Source organism: Ammospiza nelsoni, chromosome 5 (assembly GCF_027579445.1).
Source record: "Ammospiza nelsoni isolate bAmmNel1 chromosome 5, bAmmNel1.pri, whole genome shotgun sequence".
Lineage (NCBI taxonomy): Eukaryota > Metazoa > Chordata > Aves > Passeriformes > Passerellidae > Ammospiza > Ammospiza nelsoni.
Genome location: NC_080637.1, coordinates 18,577,250 through 18,598,262, shown reverse-complemented (window position 1 = coordinate 18,598,262; position 21,013 = coordinate 18,577,250). Strand labels below are relative to the sequence as shown.

The 21,013-nt window shown below is 35.2% G+C and overlaps 1 protein-coding gene across 9 annotated transcripts in view; it reads left to right on the top strand.

The window, feature by feature from the left end:
• Positions 1 to 21,013, top strand: part of BRD1 (bromodomain containing 1) — a 70,134-nt gene that overhangs the window by 37,209 nt on the left and 11,912 nt on the right. For 8 of the 9 annotated variants that reach the window (XM_059471578.1, XM_059471579.1, XM_059471581.1 and 5 more), the window contains 4 exons: positions 679 to 991; positions 1,826 to 2,086; positions 5,342 to 5,830; positions 20,784 to 20,919. In XM_059471578.1, the coding sequence (XP_059327561.1) occupies positions 679 to 991; positions 1,826 to 2,086; positions 5,342 to 5,830; positions 20,784 to 20,919 (1,199 nt within the window). Of the gene's footprint in view, positions 1 to 678; positions 992 to 1,825; positions 2,087 to 5,341; positions 5,831 to 15,555; positions 16,000 to 20,783; positions 20,920 to 21,013 lie in introns of those variants that run through there. The other variant, XM_059471586.1, reaches the window with a different exon arrangement.

Genomic DNA, 21,013 nt, shown 5'->3' with positions numbered 1-21,013 from the left:
AGATGATTTTGGTAAGGCTAATTCGAAGGATATCAAAAATTGCAACGCAGATACTGTGTTCTTACTTGAAGGTGAAACTAGACAGACTTAGAGTGTACATGTGTACATTTGTGGATATACTGCATGCACATCTGTTTATTATATTTAGAATCATTAAGGTTGAAAGAGACTGCCAAGATCATTGAGTCCAGTCTTGGACCTAATACCAGTATGCAGACTAAACCATATTTCAAAGTGCCACATTTCCATGGATGGTCACTGCGCCACTTCCCTGAGGAGTCTGTTCACTTCTTAACCACCCTTTCAATGTAGAAATCTTTCCTAATATCCAACCTGAACTGCCCCTGGTGCCACTTGAGGCCATTTTCCCTTGTCCTATCACTAGTTGCCTGAAAGTAGGAGTACATAAAACCACAGAATTCCCACGAAAAAGTAGTTTCAGCATCTATTAGTAGAGCTCAGACTTGTTACCTGAGATGCAGAATATTGTAATACGTAAATTTCCATTGGCATGCAAATGTTTGCAATATCTAGATGTGCAATTCTAAGTTACATCTTCAATTTCTTGTATTGAGTTGTTACAAGATACATATAAAAAGTGGATCAGTTACTAACTAATGTTTCTTTGTCTGTAATAAGACAGTTTTACCCATTTGTGTTTTAAATATTTATCCAAAGGTTCCAGACTATTTGGATCATATTAAACATCCTATGGATTTCTCTACCATGCGGAAACGGTTGGAAGCTCAAGGCTATAAAAACCTCACTGAGTTTGAAGAGGACTTCAATCTGATCATAGATAACTGTATGAAATACAATGCAAAGGATACAATATTTTATAGAGCTGCAGTGCGGTTAAGAGATCAAGGAGGTGTAGTTCTCAGGCAAGCCAGGCGAGATGCTGAGGGAATTGGCTACAACAGTGAAACTGGAATGCACTTACCAGAACGGCCTAAACTTGAGTCACCCCAGCCTTTCTCTTGGGAAGATGGTAAGATGTGTTTCAGTTATTTTGGAAAGCTGCATTCTTCATTGCATACAGTGTGTATGTTCCATATAGTTGTATAGGATTGTTGCTGTCCAGTTTGCTACCTAGATTCTCCACCCCCCAATTAAAAGCATTGCTTGAAAAAGTCTGGTGTTTCTATTCTACCAGATCTGTCATAAGACATCAGTGCTATCTGGATTCTGATTTTGGCAGTGTCAGACCCTAATTCAACAATTTACATGGAAAAGGTTTTTAAGTTGAGTGCTTTCTTTCACATGATCATATATGCTTGTAAGGCATGGGAAATGAATACCAGTGTTCATAAACTTCAGCACATTCCTGAGTAACCTACTTGATAAATTGAGCACATTTGTAATACTAAGAATTAAATAGGGTTTTTTTGACGTACACATGAGTTTTCTAAGGTTTGGCAGTGGAGAATAATTAACACATAATTATATGTGTTATATAATTTACACATATTATATGTTATATAATAAACACATAATAATATGGTTCTTTTATAACCATAATTTTGTCCTTTTCTTTAACAAGAAGCAATTAATCTGTTAAAGTGGGAAGGGTTAATTATGTCTTCTTCTGACCTTTTATTTCTTTGCTCTACTGCTTAGTTTTTGATCAAAATGCTGATTAAGAAAAATAGTAACTGTATAGTAGGAATTAATTTCAGTATTTCTGGCTATGATCTAAATAGTTTTTTGACAGTATTTTTTATTTTGGCATGCAAATTCAGTTTTTTCCTTTTGTTGTATTACTGTTCTGAGGATGTTCTGGGAAATGCTAACACGTTTTCAATTGTACGTGTTTTGACTTCAGTGGATAGGTTACTGAATCCTGCAAACAGAGCACATATGTCCTTGGAAGAACAGCTGAGAGAGCTGCTAGAAAAACTTGATCTCACCTGTGCAATGAAATCCAGTGGGTCAAGGAGCAAAAGAGCAAAGCTGTTAAAGAAAGAAATCAGCATTATTCGCAACAAACTCAGTCAGCAGCACAACCAAGCTCCTCAAATAGAGTCAGGTATTGGAAGTTTCGAGGAAGAAAGTGCAGCATTAGAACAAGACGGAGAAGAAGAAGGTAAGATTGTAAACCAGGTTTAAATGAGTACTGGTCTGAGCTGCTTCAGTCAGGTGCTGTTATGTGAGTAGTAGTGTGAATTAAAGAATTTGATTAACTAATATTAAATTTAAAATACTGATTTTAAAATTAAAATAATAGTTTGAAAATACGAAAATAGCTGCCTAATCACAACAAATATTTTGAAAGTAGGATGATCTTCTGAAGAAAACCTCCTTCCATTACTTTTCATGGTAGCAAGGCTTTAAAAACTTAGGTGTTAAAAAATGAAAGTGCAAACAATATCAGATGAAAAGCAGTTGGAAATGCCTGAGTGGAAAATATCTTTTTACTTTTGGAAACACACTTAAATGTCAAAATATGTATTAGGGATCATGTGAGCCTAGGTCAGTGGTAATGAAGACTCTGGCTGTTCTACTGTGTTTGTAGCCTTTTTTATTCACTACTCCAGACTCTAGGGAGGAGGGTGGGTAGGCTTTGGGGTTATTTGTTTATTTATTTATCTCTTTTAAATAAAGCTAACTATTGATAAGACTTAACAAATTTCACGTTGTAGAATCAAGTCAGCCACATCTGCCTAGCTCTTTAGAATCAAGTCAGCCACATCTGCCTAGCTCTTCCCCTTTTGCTTCTCTTCCTCCTCAAAACAGTTGTCTCAGACTGTGTCTACTTTTGGCTAATTGCCATTGAATTCAGTGAGAGCACTGTGCTGGAAGGACTAACTTAATATTTTAATTAAATTAATATTTGCATTTTTAGCTTTTAAATCGAATTTCTGAGATTTTTATTGCTCATTTTAAAATGATGGAAAGAAAAAATGTCACTCAAATAAGAATTCTGTTGACTTTGTTTCATGATTAGCTCTAAGGAACTAAACTTTTTCTTTAGGAGAGTTAAGAGATGTGTTTCATTTTTGAATAAGTGCCTTGAATAGGAGGAGGAAAGAGCTCAAGGGAAAGTGGAAGCATGATAATAAATAAGGAAATCTCTATTTGTTGTGGCTTGATGCTATCAAAATTTTTGAAAGGTGAAGTCAATTAAATGATTGTCCTTAACTGCCATTCAAACAGCAACTTAGTGTTTAGTTCCAAACAGAACTTGCTGGAGATTTGAGCATTGGTAGAAAAAGTGTACGTGAATCAGCACATTTTCCTGTTCTGAGTTTTTAAGTGTTCTCAAAATGTTTAATGGTTTGGATTTTTTAAATTTGGGAATTTTTTTGATCTTTAAGTGATGATGGTATTAAATACAGTTTCTTAGGAATGTGGGGTTTGGCATCTAATGAATCCACAACCTTTTTTTTATTTGTAGCTTAACATTTTGATGCCACAGCCTTTCACTTCAGCAGATTTTTGTGAAAAAAGTAGTCCAAAGTGAACAGTAGTGGTTTTCTTATATTTAGGGTAGGCTTTTAAAATAAAACATGATGAAAGACATGATCCAGGTTTGATTGGTATGGTTGTTATGGTTCTGATCTAGTGGAGAGTAATAATAATTAGTTCAAATTTCAGTTCTTAAAAGGAAAGTACGTACAGGAGTAAAGAAAACAAATTGCCCCAAAATAAAAAGAAAAATCCTGTGCCCAGGATCTCTGGAGGAGCTGACTTTGATAGAACTCTGAATTACCCTCTTGCAGTTCTGTTTTCAGTCTTTGATCATGTGAAAAATATAGTACCAGAATAATCCCATGAAATTTAGGTTTTATTTCTAAATAATTCTCAAGTGGTTCTTTAATCTTTCTGCAAATATTTTCTGATTAGTTGTAAGAAAATCAGAATTTGTTCACAAAGGAAGTCACCATGGAGATTTTAAAGCACAGGATTTTTTAATGGCTGATCGTCTAAATGTGCTTTTCTGACTACATTTAATTCTACAGTCTTCCTGAAATACTAGTTACCAATTCTAATACCTGTGTGCCTGCAAAAGATGTAAGCACAGTCACACTGTATTTTAAAATCAGGTATTTTTAATATGGACTCTGCTATTGTTTCATTAAACCTTAAACAACAGGGTAAAGATTTTTTTTTACACTTAGAAATCGTTGATTTCCAAGTAAATATTTCTGGGCCAAAACCAAACAAAATAAACTGCAAATAGAGAACTTAAACACTTTGGGATTTTACACCTTTTTTCAGGTGGCATAGAAAATTTGACTAATATTAAATATTTTATGTGATAAAATAAATCACATAAAATAAAATATAAAACAAAATATTTATTTAGCATAAATAGTACATTAGTGTTATGTAGTTACTCTAGAATAAGTATTTCCTTTCTTGTATTTTGAAAGACTCTTTTGGAAACTGGAAAGATTCTAGCATCTTTTTGAGTTGATAATTGTGGGTTAGGACATCCTAGTTGTATTAGGGAATGCTGCAATAGTGGAATGTTTATTTTCTTTCCCATTACTTGTGATGAAAAACTGAAACTACTTTTGTACCTCACTGTCATATCTCAATTGTCTTTTCCTAGCATGGATTTAGTGGAATTGAGTGGGACATGATCATACTAAACAATATTAAAGTGTGGGGGAGAAGGGGAGAAAAATGTTGGAGGGTGGTTTTTCTGGTTTCTCATATCAAATCTGCATTATCAAGTGTGTTATTTTTTGAGTAGAGGCTAATCAAGCTGCATGATTTTGGGGATGTTGGGTTTTTCTTCTCCATTTTATTACTTTTTCCTAGATTAAACAGATGGTCACAACTGTAAAAAGGTTTTACAAATCATGCCCTTGTATAGGTTTTGTAACACGTTTTAGTTCACTCAAGTAGAACAGGTTACAAGTACATTTTTTTTAATTGATTAGCTAATAAAATTTTTCATAGGCAGGTAAACTGAATATTGATAAGGTGAAATAGATAAAAACGTATCTTACAAAAAATTTTACTCGAATGGCAGTATAATTGCATTTAACAGATAATCATCCACCACCCCAACTTCCTAATGAAAAAATGTCAGTAGTTTTTAGTTAATGAAACTAACATAACTGCATGAGAAGAAGCAAGTACTTATCCAGGTATAAATTGTTAACACCAACTATAGATGTCTTCTTTTCTACCCCTGTTGCATTCCCAGTATAAAAGTAGGAACTACTAACTAGGACAGATTGTTGCTAGACAAGTTTTGGTTTTAAAATGTTATGCTTTGTTTCCAGACAACAATTTATTTGGTGGGCTGCACATTTATAGTGAGTTTTATAATAGACTTTATAACTACAGGTTTTCAAAAATCACACTCTATTTATAATTTTTTCAGGAGATAAATCTCCCCCTAAACTTGAACCATCAGATGCATTACCTCTTCCTTCAAACTTGGAGACTAATTCAGAACCACCAACCCTCAAACCAGTAGAACTCAATCCAGAGCAGAGTAAGCTTTACAAAAGAGTAAAATTTGATAATGAATTATATAGCACTTCCATTCAGAAAGAAATAAATGGACACACTCCAGAACACTTACTTGACAGTAATCTCAATGAGTCGACTGTTTCTGCTGTAGCTGAGTCATCAACTGATGTAAACAGACGTACATCCATTCTCTTCTGCAAATCGAAAAGTGTAAGCCCCCAAAAGTCTGCAAAGAACACTGAAACCCAGCCAACTTCTCCACAGCTAGGGACCAAAACCTTTTTGTCTGTAGTCCTTCCAAGGTTGGAGACACTTCTGCACCCAAGGAAAAGATCAAGGAGTGCATGTGGAGATTCTGAGGTTGATGATGAGTCCCCTGTAAAGCGCTTGGATACAGGTAAATGTTTACAAAACTTATTTGAATGGATACATCTGGAAAGTTAACATACCTGTTAGTTTTTACCTACATGTGATTGTTAATCTTCAGATTTTAGCACTTGAAACAGGTTGTCCTCGCAGTTGAGTAGTTACAGTTCAAAAAATTATTACTCATTTTTGTGTTGGCCCTTGACAATTAGACTTACAGAACCAGGTTTGGGTCCTTTAGTTTCATGATGCAGTTTTTAAGTACACATATTGGTGTATATGAAACCTGTAGGAAAGATGAATTGGCTTCTTTTTTGCAAATTCCCTCTTAGAACTACGTGGAAACTTGACATGTGATGCCAAAACTGGAAGGCTTGTAAGCAGGAGTGTGAAAAATACCTGTGCCATGTATGATTTCATTTTGCTGAGTGTTACTCCAAGCATATTTTTATATTATGAAACTGATGACTGTGTATGAGGCACTTTGTATATCCATGTATTTTATGGAAATGTTAAAACCCCCACATATAATGACACTTCATGTGTTTTTTATTTTTAGTCTGTGCACTTTCAGTAGAATTGAAGGTGAGATTATGCTCTTAATGAGACTTCTCTAAAGGATATTTGAAAGAAAATGTTATCTTGATACATTAGGGCAGAACAAACAGCTCAAGACATTAATTATATCTCTCAAGACATTAATGATGTCTTTTCTTAGCACACCATAGTTCTATTTATTTGAGAAATTCATACAAAACCTTTGAGGAAGAAAAGCAGCATCAGGAAATTACTTATGGATATTTCCTTAATGTCATCCATGGCCATTGCTATGACTTTAATATTACCTTTGAAATAAATAATCTGTTTCATTGTCATGTTGGGAACCCTTATGCAGGTATGAAAACAGTATGTGGGGATTTGCCTCTATGAATGAAAAAGATAGGAGTTTAATTTGAACATAAGGTGTGAAGATGTACTTCAAAAGCTGGGGGAGGGATAGAGAGTTTTATTTGGGGGAAAAGGGAAGTATTGTTGATTTTTAGGTTGTTTCTTTTTTGTGTGGGGGAAATTTGTTTGTTTTGAATAACGGAATTTTTCGACGTGTGGGGCATTGCACTTTTTTGGTTGGTTGGTTGGCTGGGTTTTTTTTTTTTGAATGATCACGTGAAGACACTAATGATTCTAATGCTGGAATCATAATATGAGAAGATTTTATGTAAGATGCAGTGAGGGGAAGTGTTTTTCATTTATATTTTGGGGGTTTGGTTCTGTTTGCCTGTTTAGAAAGCCCCAACTTGCATTCATTTTCCTAAGAGCTTGGAAAGAGCATGCAGATTAGATCTGGTACTTTAGTTCTGAAGTAAGTACCAAGTGAAGGCAGTGTGATAATACAAATCAGTTAATCTTTATTAATAAAATAAAAACCTTGGTTTCCAAATATCTTAATTTGCCAGTGTATAACCTAGATAATTTCATTATGTACCTGGACATAGATTGCATTTTATCATACACAATGAATTATTTTGTGCTAGATCACACTGGGAATTAGTCCTAATTTCTTGAAATTTTTGGGTTAAACATTGTGGATTTTTTTCTATAGGGGAAGAAAAGGTTTTAATTTTGTATGAAAACTAACTTAATTCTTAAAGGGGAAAAAAGGCAGATACGAAACCAAAACCCACCAGATTTCTGAATACATTTAAATTCAGCCATTTTTCCTTCTTTCTGGGGAGTTAGGTGTATGTAGAGCAAATATGCTTTTGACTATCTTCAAAACTTAACAACCTAGTCACAGGAATAAAATCCAGAAGTTAAAAAGTTTTTCTATTGTTAATTTAAACCAAAATTATGTAGTCTTTTTCTGAAGCTAGTAAAGATATAAAGAGAGTTAAATTTATGTGGAACTAATACTTAGGGGGCATTTATAGTTAGAATTTGTACTTGTTCAAGAAGAGTGAATTGAAACAGTTTGGCCAGTTAATATTCACCTGAAAATGTTCTATGATTCTTTAACAGTATCTTGTGTTTTAAGCATATATGGTTCATACAGATGTGGCAGTTTATCAGATCTTATTCCTTTGATTAGTTTGCCTGTTGGCAAGTAAACATTTTGCTTTCACAGAGGAAATTTTATTCCTCATGTTATTTCCAAATTTGTCTCCACACTAATTTAACTAATTTGCAGTTGGCAGCTATCTTGAGCTGCAGTTCAGCAGGAAACCAGCACAAATGTCAGATGCTTACCAAGATTTAAAAACAGTTGAGATTTCTTTGTGCATGCAGCTGGTATTGATTCATGTAAATGTCTGTATTATGATAAAAATACATTAGATGATGTATATAGCAATACATCCTTTCTCTTTGGTTATTTTTACAAAATTTAGTCTCGTGCTGTAGGTAAGAATGCTTTTATTCAGTAGAATCCAGCAGAGCTTTTTCTTCCAAAGCCATCTAATCATAGGAAAAGGCATGCAACAGGCTTCTTGTGTTCATTGACTGAGTTATCAGCTTTGGGGGAAATCCCTGCAGTTGAAAATGAATTATTGTTGCACAGTTTTCTTTGAATGGTGCGAATATTAGCTATCCTTAATTTTACCAAATACAGAAAAAATAATAAAAAATAACCACTTAATATGCCAAGGATTGAAATTTTTAGGTGGTTGAGAGCTGCACTGTCACATATTTTTTCTTTCTTACCTATTCATAGCCAGTATGAGGGTTTTTGACATTATTGAAGGATGTCTTGTTTCTGTCCCTTACTCTGCATTCTCTTCAGTGTTTCCTCCTTTCTTGTCACTCCTGTTTTCTTACATGACAAAATTCAAAGGAAGACTTTAAAGTTTATTTAGTTAAGTGAAACCACACCAATCTGGTTGTTTCCTTATTCTCATAGACTGCTTTTATTGTGCTCTCTTGACTTACATTTGGGGTTGATGTTTTTCTAGTTATTTTCAAGAAGGACACATGGAATCCACTGACACACTCCTGTGTAAGTGTGGTGTCCCACATGCTGTTGGTTTTCATACGTAAGGTTACTGAAATGCCAGCTCTTTTTCAGAAGTAGGGGACTATGGAACAATGAGAGTAAGCCTTTAAAGGGAACTGAAAGCAGTTCATTTCCATACTGTGACCTTTCATATGTGAATCTTTAAAATATATGAAGCAGGAGAGTAGTGTAATCTTAAATTTAAATTTTCTAGTGTTCTACATTATCACAGAATACATCTGTCTTTGTAGTTGCTGTGTTGAAACTGACAGCTGCATAGTGGAGACATGTTTAAAAATTTCCTATACATATTTGATGTATTTTGAGTTTGCTTCATATGGTATCTAGCAACAATTTCCAAAAGAAGATTGTTGGTTTACCTAGGAAATTTTGGTGACATCAGAGATTGATGTGTGATTCTTGAAGGTTGGGCATGTCAGGTCTTAACTGTGACAAGTTTAATGACCTTTCAAAATACCCATTGTATACTTACCTTGCTCTTTTGTTACTGAGATGAATCATTTTTGTCAGGGAAATATTTTGTGAAGTTATTATATCACAGAAAAATGAAATTGATTAGTGAATAAAAGGTAGATTTTACTGACCATTAAAAATTTGCCTGTATCAGTTGTGTATTAGTAAGATAGCAGATGGAACAAATTATTGTTTCAAGAAACCCTTTTTAACATTGTAAAATGCTAACTTATGATCAGATGAAATTTGCCTGTGTACTTGGTCTTATTAGTCATCTCTAAGTTTTTGTAAATTTAGGTTTTAAAATTCCTAGTTGCTGTTACAGTACTCTCTATTTTAATTAGAAACTAAGTATTTAAAATACTCTATCCTAAAACAACCACTGTAACTTACCATAGAATCAGGATTTCAGACAGTGATTATTATAGTGCAGTATGTTGTGTTTCTATTATTTATTGTCCAAATGCAGTAGTAGGAAATTTCGGTGACATATATAATTTACTTCATATTTTTGCTTCCAGCTACACAGAGTTTTTCAAGGTACTGAAACTCATGTTTAGATGAATATTTAGAATACAGATTTAGAATATGGATCCCTGAAGTGGAATATTCACACAGTAAAAAGCACAGAGTGAGGGAATTTATCATTTCTTAATACATCCTTCACGTACAGTTATCAGTATACAACAAAGATTCCTTATTAAATCTCTTAGTAAATGTTGGGTTTTGTTTTTGCTCAGCTATTACAAAATGATGGCAAGTAACCTGTATACAAATTCCATTTGCATTTGGTAGAATTTAATATTGTAGTGAGGACTGCTATTACTTAATTTGATATGATAAGGGTAGACATTGTGTCTGGAGTGAAATGGAGCACAGTTCATTTTTTTAATTCTTGAGTACTTGATTTCTAATGAATATTTGCATCTCTGGAACACAGGCCCGTTTGGCTAAAAGTCAGGCTTCATATGCACGGCGTTCATTACCATTCACTAAATGGAGGAAGTGAAAGTAAAACATGCATATCTAAGAAACTTACATCTTTGAAGTAAATAAAAAACTAAAATAAAGGTTCCTCAGTGAAAAAAGCCCCAAATTGGTATAATTTCTCTTGTGGTTAGCACAGACAGGAATGACAGTACTTGTGTGTGTGTGTGTGTGTGTGTGTATAAAAAATTTATATTCATGAATGAGGTGCAACAATTTGACTAAATCTATTTACAGATCCACAGTCCTGGCTTGTTGTATTGAAATGCATAGTGGTTGTTTCATGTGAAGTCTGATTTGAAATTTAATTATTTGAGCACTTTAGTGGTGTTCAAGAACTTCAGCTGCCTGACTCCAGGAGGTTTGGAAACATAAAAAATGTTAAGGTGTATTTGCAAACAAAGTATTAGAGATTGTGAGGAGGTTATAAAGGCCTAAAAGGAATTATTCTCTGGTTTGTTAAATTTGTCAGTGTAGAGACATGGGGAGTACAGGAGTCTGGCTGTTCAGTTGTCAAAACATGTTTGGTTAATTGGTCTTCTAGTAGGTTGATAGGCCAATGGGAAATGTAGGACCATTTACTAAGAAAATAAAGCAAATTAAAGAAAGAAATTAGGAGGAAGAAAAGAAAAAAGAACCCCATTGCATTTCTTAATTTCTTCTTGGCCCACGCACACTTAAGCCAGGAGTTCTGCCAGGCCTATGAAAATTTCTGCCAATTTAATTTCTGGGGACATTTTGAGAGATAGAGGAGGGGTTTTGTAATACACATAGAACAAAATAAGTGCATAAGGCAGAAAGAGGGGGTAGGAAGCTATTTTATGCCAATCAGCACTCACAAAGTGTTTTAAGAACATAAACGTTCCTTCTGGTTTTATTTCATATAAATAATCATCGTGTTGACTTCCTGACGATGAAAAATCCTTTTCCTAGTTCTTGATTTATGTTATTAAAATAAGGGGAATTTTAAGCAACATAGTTGAGAGTGGTGGGGGTTGATGAACTCCTGGATAAATGGCAATGTGGTGCTTTTTTTAGGGCTTGTGAGATGTGTGTATACATAAGGTACATTATACATTAGTATTCTGGAAATTTTTTTTGGGGTCTTTAAAATGTTAATATCTTTGAAAGTAAAGTCTTTTGGGTTATTTTTAAGATATTAATTATTAGCACCCAATGTACAATTGCTGTGTTTTCCAAGATGATTATAAGTAAATCTTCTGTAATAATAAACAAATATTTCTGGAAGCCCTTCTGTTTTTCTTGATGCTGTAGGAATTGTGGAGCCTTTTACTGTATTCTAGTGCTGCTTTTTTTTTATTTTTCTCTTTTTTTTTAATACTTAGCTCATTTCTTGGCCCAGGTTTGGCTTTGTAAAAAATTAAATGTCATAATCCCCTATGTGCTTCATTTGTGACATTTAAGACTATTTTTTTCTGTGTGGTACAGATGGTAAACAGAGCTGTGGGATTTATTGAAAATAGCTAAAAAGTTAGTGAATTTGGAGATCCACGCTGTATTTTTTGTAAGTTATGTTTTAATTTATTTAAGAAGATACTTGCCATGGTGCTGTGGCTTAGTGTAGATGACCTTCACCTTCAAATTCACAGGCTTAGACATGGTGAAGTCCCTCTTCCCAGACATACAGTGTATCAACGTGGATCAAGTGAGCCTGGCTGTTGGAACATCATAGAATAGTTTGGGTTGGAAGGGGCCTTTCAAGGTTATCCAGTCCAGCCCCCACATACTCACCCACAGTCTGATTTAAGAGGTGGACAATAGAAAAGGTTCATCCAGTGGCTCCAACAGCAGCATCAGGCACTGAACCTGGCAGGTTCAGTCACTTGTGGCCCTTTCTGCTGTGAGTGGAGAGAGTGGGACAGATTACACAGTGTGATTGACTGCAGGTTAATGTCTCTCAGAGAAGGTTTGTGTGTGGATTTATGGTTTGTGGTGGATTTTTTTATTTTCCCTTTTTTCCATTCAGTTAGAAGAGATTAGAATATGCATTTGCCTGCATAGAGGAATGCCCTTCATAAAGAGTAATTATGGTAGCGTGCACTTGGCCTTTGTATCATACCCACAGCCCAGTATTTGGGGATAGTTTAAATTGAATAGCTCTCTGCTGTGTTTCTCATTGTAGTACCCAGATGAAATTTCTTTGGCATGCACAGAGGAAGGGTACACATTAAGAAGATTTTTTCTTTCTTAACACAAAGAAACGTGTAATATTCAAGAATAGGTAAAATTGGAGCAAAGTTGCTTTGTTTTGTTACAGTGGTCATTGGTCATGCTATCAGACCATGCTATCCTAATGTGGTAATGTTCCCACTTTAATTGCATTTTCTCTTCTCCTCCTTTTTATTCTATTTTCTTCCTTGACTTTTCCTTTTTCCCTTCCCTCCAAAGCTTTCATAATGCTCAGAAATTACTTCCTAACAGCATGGCATTGAAAAAAAATGGAGACAAAAGCAGATGCTGAGAATTAACCTTCAGTTGATAACCATGGCTAACTCCTGAGTTCTCCAAAAATATTCTGTGTTGAAGATAAAAATACTTCATGTCTGAGGGGAAAAAAGCAACTATAGATTCATCTGATTAGAGATACAAAGATACGAACATGCAAGTCAGCCTTATTTTAACTCTTTTGTTCAGTTTTGCCTAAAAATAGCAAATCTGGGCTGGTATTTTAATAGCTCTTGATTATCTTCACTTGAGGATGCTTCATGCACTGTCAGGTTGACTGCATGAGCAGTGAAACATCTCATTTGGTCTTTCCAGATCCTGTCAATGAAGCCAGAAAGAAAATCTTAGGATAGCAAGCACTGTTGATTTTTGCTAGGCTGGAATAAATTTTTAATAAGAAGTTTCAGTCTCAAAGGACTCAGGTCATGCACTTCCTCAAGTACTCTGCAAGCTGTCATAGAAGGCTTGCAGAGGCTGCAAAGCACTGGATCTTTTATACTGAATCACAGGAAGTTGTAAGCTCCCTGCATGAAGTACCTCTCAAGGTAAACAAGGAAAATTAGGACTGGGAATGCAGCTGAGTAATTTACTGAAGTCATTAAAAGATTTACATTTTACTGTGGTCTCCTGTATGTCATCTCAGGAGTGGCAGATCTCTGCCTTGATCTTTCTTTCAAGTAGCAACTTCAGTTTCATTTTCTGTTCCCTATCTTAGAAAGAGGAACAAATTATGCACCAATTTTCCTAAACAGCTGTAAAAGGCAAGTAAATGCTAAATTATTTATTTTTAATAGAATCAGATTGCTTGACCTCCTTACATAGGAGTGCTCAGGGGTTTTCTGTCTGTCTGTTCCCTTTTCATTGGATAGCATACCTAAAAGTTGTGTTCTCACAATTATAGGGAAACCCTTACTTTCAATGAAGAAAAATCTCAGTTGATTAAAGCTCTGTGTGAAATTACTAGCTACAGGATTTTTCAAAAGTTAGTTCCATTCAGGAACATCTCGGTTTAGGAAATGGAGCAGCCTTTCTTTGTAGGTGTCAGGTCCTGCTGGCCTGCTCTGAAAGACTCCTAAGCACTAGGATTTTCATGCAGTGTATTGATAAATAATTATAATGCTTTTTCGTTATGCAACTTGTGAATTATTGATTTAAGTCTTTAAGAAATCTCTAAAGATTTTTTCATTTATATCAGAATTTTGTAGGTGAGAAAGTAAAAATCTTCAAATGGAAAAAGTTTAAAATTTTTTTTTTCTTTCTTAAAGTTCTTAACTGTTTCGGCATAAATCAGTAAAAAATGTTTGGAAAAAAGATTCTGATCTTAAATCCTCTTAAGTAATTTTTGCCAAGGTAATTAGAAGTAAATGGTCCTAAATATTACTGGCTTTCTATAGTCATTTCTGGATCCTGAATGACATGCCATTGGTCTGTATGTGATTCAGGCACTTAAAGCTTATATTTTGCAGTCATCTGTTTTACGTGTCATAAACTGTATAAACCAAAGCTGATTCAGGAATTCAGTTTGTAAAGTTAGTTTTGAATTTTTTAGATTTTGAGTGTGCACTTTTTAATGGCATTTTCTACTCTACTGCCTCAGTCTATCAGTCCACCACTGGAACAGCTGATACTGTCTTAGAAGTTGTAAATGTGGTTTTTTTTTTTTTTGAGAAATGTTTCTTCTTGTATGCTCTCTTTTTGTTTCAGAGTTTTCTGGAGTGTTTTCAAACTCCTTCACTAAGGTTGCCTCCCACAACATGCTTTGAAATGCCCCGAACACTCATTCTGCAGTACAGAGATCCTGTTGTAATACAGAGCAATGTATGATCCTTATCTTATGGAAGCTGTGGTTATTAAATTCTGATTAGTTTTCCTTTCTGTTGTGTAAATCAGATTTTGCTGTTGTATTAGAGCCTCCTCTGATTTACCAGAGACACTTCTTATTCTCAGATTTGAAGAAAATTAGTAGTTACAAGATGAATTCTTTGGCATTCTTTTGGAGCCTATCAAACAGGCCATTTATTGAGCCACCAAACTGTATTTGTTCTGTGTCACTTAAACCTTTAAAGGTTAAGATTTTCTGGTTAGGATCTTGTTAGGTACTGCTGTTTAGTGTGTAGGTGCCACATCATGAGCTCATACTGAGCTATCTTTGCTGCCTTTAGCCATGATCGAGTTTTTAAAAGCTTTATTTCCAAGGGGATTCTTCACACCAGGCTTTGTAGTCTTTGAGTAACTGTCTTCCATTTTGTCTGCATACTGAAGACTGTTTTAAGTACTGGAAGCTTTGCTGTGCTCTGATATTCATCTGTGTACTATGAAAAGAAGAATTGTGTTTAATACTCCTACTGCACTTCAGAATTTACCGTTTGAAGTAACATTTAGAGGGTTTCTCTTAGGGTCCTATGCTCTTACATGTGAAAAAAAAGCTTAATGGATGCAGTAACTTCTGATGATTTATTACCTTCAAGTATTCCCTTATCCTGTGTGTGCTTATCTGTATGTATAAATCCCCCTAAATCAGTGGCTGGCATCCCCTTTCTTACTCTTACTGGAGGTATTTTTAGCTACATTTCTAAACTGTGTTCTTGATGCTTATCATGCACATGGAGGTTGTATTCTGTGTTTTCAATGACTTTCAGTATTTTCTTTTTCAAGACAAAGGTCTGAATCAAAGTGAAACTTACTTAGATAGTCCCTATAGAAACCTTAGGTTTTAGTGATAGAATACATAGGACACTTGTGTCATTCTCACTGTCTCTGGACACTGCTGTAAGGATGGCTTATTTAATTGAAAGCTCTGTTTCCTTTCAGAGAGACTTAATGACTTTTTCACTGTCTTCCAGGTTCTCATATTAACTAATATCATGCTGGGTATTTATCTCTTTGGATCCTAATTATTTTCTATTATCCTCAACATGGAATGGAATTCAATTAAATGATCATTTTGGAACGCAGAAAGACAATTACATTTGAAGTAATTAATTTGGATCATGTTGGAGACACCAGCCATCCTTAAAACAAAAAACAAATAGAAATGAACACTCTTGGAGGAAGTCTTTGACACATATGAAACTATGCTCTTCATTCAATGTATTGCCCCATTTCCGTAAGTTACAAAGTTGTACGTGTTGTAGTATATGTGACACACACTGGTGGCAGAGTTTCACCAGTCCCAACATTCTTATTCCCAGAACATGTTCTGTGAGAGCAGATTAGCTAAGAATGCTACATCTCCATCCTCTTCCCTTCCCCAGAAAAACCAGTCTCATCTTCCTTGGAGAAGTGAAACCTACCAGAAAAAAATGCTTTTTTAAAATAAAATACACATTTTCCTCTACTGTATATATATTTTAATGGAGAGTAACATCAGTTTTCAGGGTAAGTGCTCAAGTCACAACTGGAAATGAGACTAAATAGTGTTTTGGAAGTGCTGGTTCACTGTGTGCAGTCATTGTTTGAATGCTCCCAGGTTTTTTAGTGGTTGAATTTCAGCCCTTCAGGTCTAGTTGTAGGAGAGCACTTCATCTTACATTTTGATGTGCTTGGTTTTGCATCAAGCTATGCGTAGTAGAGAATTAATTGCTTTAGAATATTTTTTTGCAAGTTCTGCTTCTTTCTTTTTGTTTCAGCAGAACTGTAAGGTATATTACAGTCTGAAATGTACAATTCTGTGTTCTGAGGCAGCATTTTGTGCATTTGTGGACATGCTGTGCTGCTCTTTGGACTATACTGAGCTTTGTTCCTCTGTCATGTTTTCCAAACTTCTGCTCTCTTTTGGAAATTACCTTTTCCTGATTCCATTTATTTAATATGGACAAAAGGATTCCAACTTGCTTGATGTAGGTAGTCAGTGAAAGTTTTAAATGCAGCCTAAGAACAAAGTGGCACTGTTGAGAAGTTAAAACTTTGCCTGATAAATACAGTTTTCAGTGCCGTGAGAGAGACCTGTGGAAAAGTATTAGGCTGATCATCTTTGCCTTACTTTTTTTCTTCTTAGTTAGCATTTCTTTATTTTCAAAATGGTTGTGTTATGCTGTGATTTGCAAGGCAGTAAATTTTCCATGTAAATAGAAGTTGAGCTGAAGATTAGAAATGGAAGTAACCCTGCATTTAAGAGTGATAGCAGACTTCATTGTTTGAGAATTCCCTTTTTAATTGAAAAAGGTTAAGTTCTGCCTCTTGAGAGTGGACTGCTTTTTTGAAGAAACTTAAAAACAGAGTGGAAAAGTAAAGGAAATGAACCACTAATTAAAGGCTTTTAGTTTGATCTTTAGGACTTTAGGGGAGAAGAGGAGGGTTGTCATTCAGTGGTATTGATGAGGAGGCAGTATGTGTAAGAAGCTTAGTATCTGACATAAAATTTCACTCCATGACTGTAGAGAAGGCTCATTTGATCTAACAAAATCATGAGCTTGTGGAATAGTTGTAAGCAGGATGAGTTAGGTCTCATGGATTTTCTTTATTTGGCCATCTTAGTTATATCTACTGATTCTATAAAATGTAACTTCCTTAAAGCAAAGGGAGATCTTTAATTTCACTTACTGTAGCAGCTACAGAACATTGGGTGTTTCATGATTCATGAGAAAATAGTTTTGTAATGATATAACAGAAACCAAATTGTGTAGTATATCTGATCTTTTTTTGCACATCAGTGCTCCTACCATAAAGCACTTAGGTTTTATTGCCTCAGTTTTTTCTGGCAAGTTACAAGGTCACCTGTGAACCACTTAATCTGTGACTAGATATGAGTGTGTTTTGTTTAAAATAAGCCTTGAGGTTTTCCTTTCTTAAAATAATGCCTGTTCCTTATACCTTCTGAAACATGAACTGTATAAACTGGAGTCTCATAGATGGTGTAAGCTCTTGTCATTTGGGGTTTGGTGCTAAGGAAAATTACTCCTGCTGATAGATTGCATGTTCTTTTTTTTTCATACTTCCACAAGCAAGAGAGAAATATGTCTGGGAAGCTCTAAATTCTTTTGCACTTTAGTATTCCTTTTTTGTCAAAAATATGTAAGTGGGGTTTTTTCCCCACTTACTGTAGTTTAACCCCAGCTGACAACCAAGTACCAACCAGCCACTCTCTCACTTCCCACTCCTTGGTCCTCACAGTGGGATGAGAATAGGAAAAAGGTAAAACCTCTGGGTTGAGATAAGAACTGTTTAACAATTGAAAAAAAGTAAAATATAATAATAATAATGTGAAAAAGGAATAAAACCCAAGAGAAACAAGTGATGTGCAATACTGTTGCATAGCACCCACTAACCAATGCCCAGCCCTGTGATCAGCCACTCCCAGCCAGCTGCCATCATTTTATCTATGGGGCATGGCACTCCATGGTATGGAATATCCCTTTGGCCAGTTTGGGTCAGCTGGCCATGGTCCCTCCCAGCTTCTTGTGCTCCTGCTCACTGGCAGAGCATGAGACACTGAAAAGTCCTGAATTAACTGTCAGCACTGCTCATCAACTCAAACTCAGTGTGTTATCAACCTTCAAATCAAAATACATCATTGTAACAGCTGCTCAGAAAAAAAAAATTGCTCCATCCCAGCAGAAACCAGGACACCACTGTTAGTAACTATTCTACAGATTCATAAAACATTTTTTACTCTAATCTGAAGTGAATTAAGTGAGTCATTAAACTCACAGTTTATGTTTAAACTAGAATAGGGCTGGACTGTCATCTCAGAGAACTGTCTCCATTGCTATAGTTGCACGTTTCTGCTGTATCCCTTGTTTTTTTAACTTCAGCAGTCAGGCAATCACATGCTTGCTTTGTCCACTGTGTTGCTGAAAACTGGCTCCCTACCATTTCTTGGCACTGACTTAATGACAAAGAGAAGCCACCATTGCCAGGGACTGAGAGTGCCAAAATATCCATTTTGGTGACAGCGCAGTCATAAACTGATTGAAATAATAAAAATACTGTTTTGCCCCTTTTGTCATAGGTGTGCATGTACAAAACCAATGTATGCAGAGATAAGCATCCAAGAAGTCACATTTGGCTTATTTGCACATTCTCTTAACACAGGTACTTCTTTCCATTTTTACAGTCCACTGGAAATGTGAACTGTGCCCTTGTTCTGGCAGCAGTCATTACTTGATCTGTCTTCCTGTTTAAAATTCAGTCTGTGATCTGACTTGTTTCTGCTGATAGCTGCCTCACATTAGCTAGATGCCTGAGTGATAACTTGAGTAATGTGTCTCTGGCTTGTGGCAGGATGAAAACAAAACAGTTTATACACCTCACTTGAAAGATAAATCTGACAGGATATTGAAGAATAACAAGTAATTTTTGCAGAGACATAAGAGATGTCCTTTGCAGAATGGTTTTTTTTAGCTTTTCATTTCAAATGCCATGTGAAATGTACTGTGATAACTTAAATTCCCCTATTCACTTTTTCATAAACCATGCTCTGTTTCAGCACAGTCTAAGACCAAACTCCTCCTCAATCTGCAGATATTTTTATCAACTTGGTGAGAATGAGAACAAGATTAATAAATACCACTGATGAAAAGTTTGGTGCTTGTCACTCAGGACAATGCTACCTTTATCATTTTTCTTCTGTAGGAAATCAAAGGCAAATATAGGAGTTACAAAACAAACACTCTCAAATGAATATTTGCAGTGTAAGCTAAATGACAATGAAGGAGAATACTTATATGTAAATCTCTCAGAACCTTGAGTAAATATACTCCTTTTTCTCTTAAAAATCTGAAATTGTGTTGATAATCCAAATGGAAGGTCTCCTGGGGTGGAGTGGAAAAACTCTGTAAGTCACTATATGGAAATGCTTGAAAAATTACTGGATTGTAAAAAGTAACTTGCTAAGCTCAAGCTCCTTAGTTATCAGCCTCCTTTGTAGCAAACAGACTGGAAGAATTAATAAAGGGAGTGCTGCCATAATTGTTTTACAGTAAAAGGCTCTGTTGAGGGGCATGTGAAGTTACATAACCTAGTTTGACTGTGTCTGAATGTACAATGATCATGATGGCCTTCAAGTCTTTGGTAGTGATAAGGATGGCTGGGATGGGTAGGTCTTTCTTTTGTTGGGAGTGGCATGCCCAGAGTTGAATTTGTTTTAAAGTGTTATTCTCTTTGTAGCCTACAGTTTGCAGTGGCTGACTGCAGGCTGGTACCATTGCCTTTAGCTGAGGGCATTTCTGATCATATTCTAGAGTCACTGTGGGATTCTTTCCTTGTTAGTCCTTATGTCCACACCTCCACATACACTCACACACTGGAAAGTCTTCAGAATGCTATCTTAAAACTTTTCATTTGTCTCTTTAATCAAGCTTAAAAATGGCTTAATAAGGACAATACTGTTTGTATAGCAAACCCAGAGCAGGATTGGCAACAGCCCATCAAATAAGTGGATTGTAATATAAGAGCCTTTTTAATGTTTTCATTACAATTATGATATTAAAATGTAATATCCTTTGATGTATGCAAACTTTTGTTAGGGGAAGGCTAATTAAAAACAGTACCATGCATATTATTGATTATTGGTGACAGAAGACAGTCATCATAGTGTCAGTCAGTCTGAATTTACTAAAATGGAAACCCTACCAGGAAGAATTAGATAGTGTCATGGAGAAATCCATATCAGTCTTTACTTCCAGGATTGAAAAGGATTTTAATGATCATAGCATTGCATTGAAATAAGCCTTTTGTTGACTTGGTAATCTGCCTGATTTGTAACATTTTATTTTCTTGGGTTTTTTCTGCTTAGCTTTTGCAGCGTGATTGTTTTAATGGTTGGAAACATTACTGCAAAGACTGATTTGTTACTCCTGTTAGTATTTCCCATGTTACAATCTCTGCTTGCTTTTTTTTTTTTTTTAATACCTTACCTAAAGGTTCATCCTGTTTTTAAAATCTGGACAACAGGAACTTTAATACTTCCTTGAAATTACATATTTTGTTAATATTCACATTCTTTTTCATCACACCAAAATATTTGAAGAGCAAAACAATAATTGTGTGCATTGTGTAAATACAAAAGGTTGTTAATGAAAATGGTGTGGTTTCCAGTTTGATGCAGTTTATTTTTTGTGTTATGCTGCAGGTCTGTCAAATGGTTTTGGAGATGAAAGTAAGGAGAGAGCATTAGATGATACTCCAGGAAGAAAAGTTGAACCTCGTCGCCGCTGTGCATCAGAATCTAGTATTTCATCTAGTAACAGTCTCTTGTGTAACTCAAGGTAAAACTGTAAATATGAAATACAGATTTGCGACTGAATATATCAGTTTTCTATAGTGATTGTGACCCACGTTGGAGGATTGCATAAATTATGG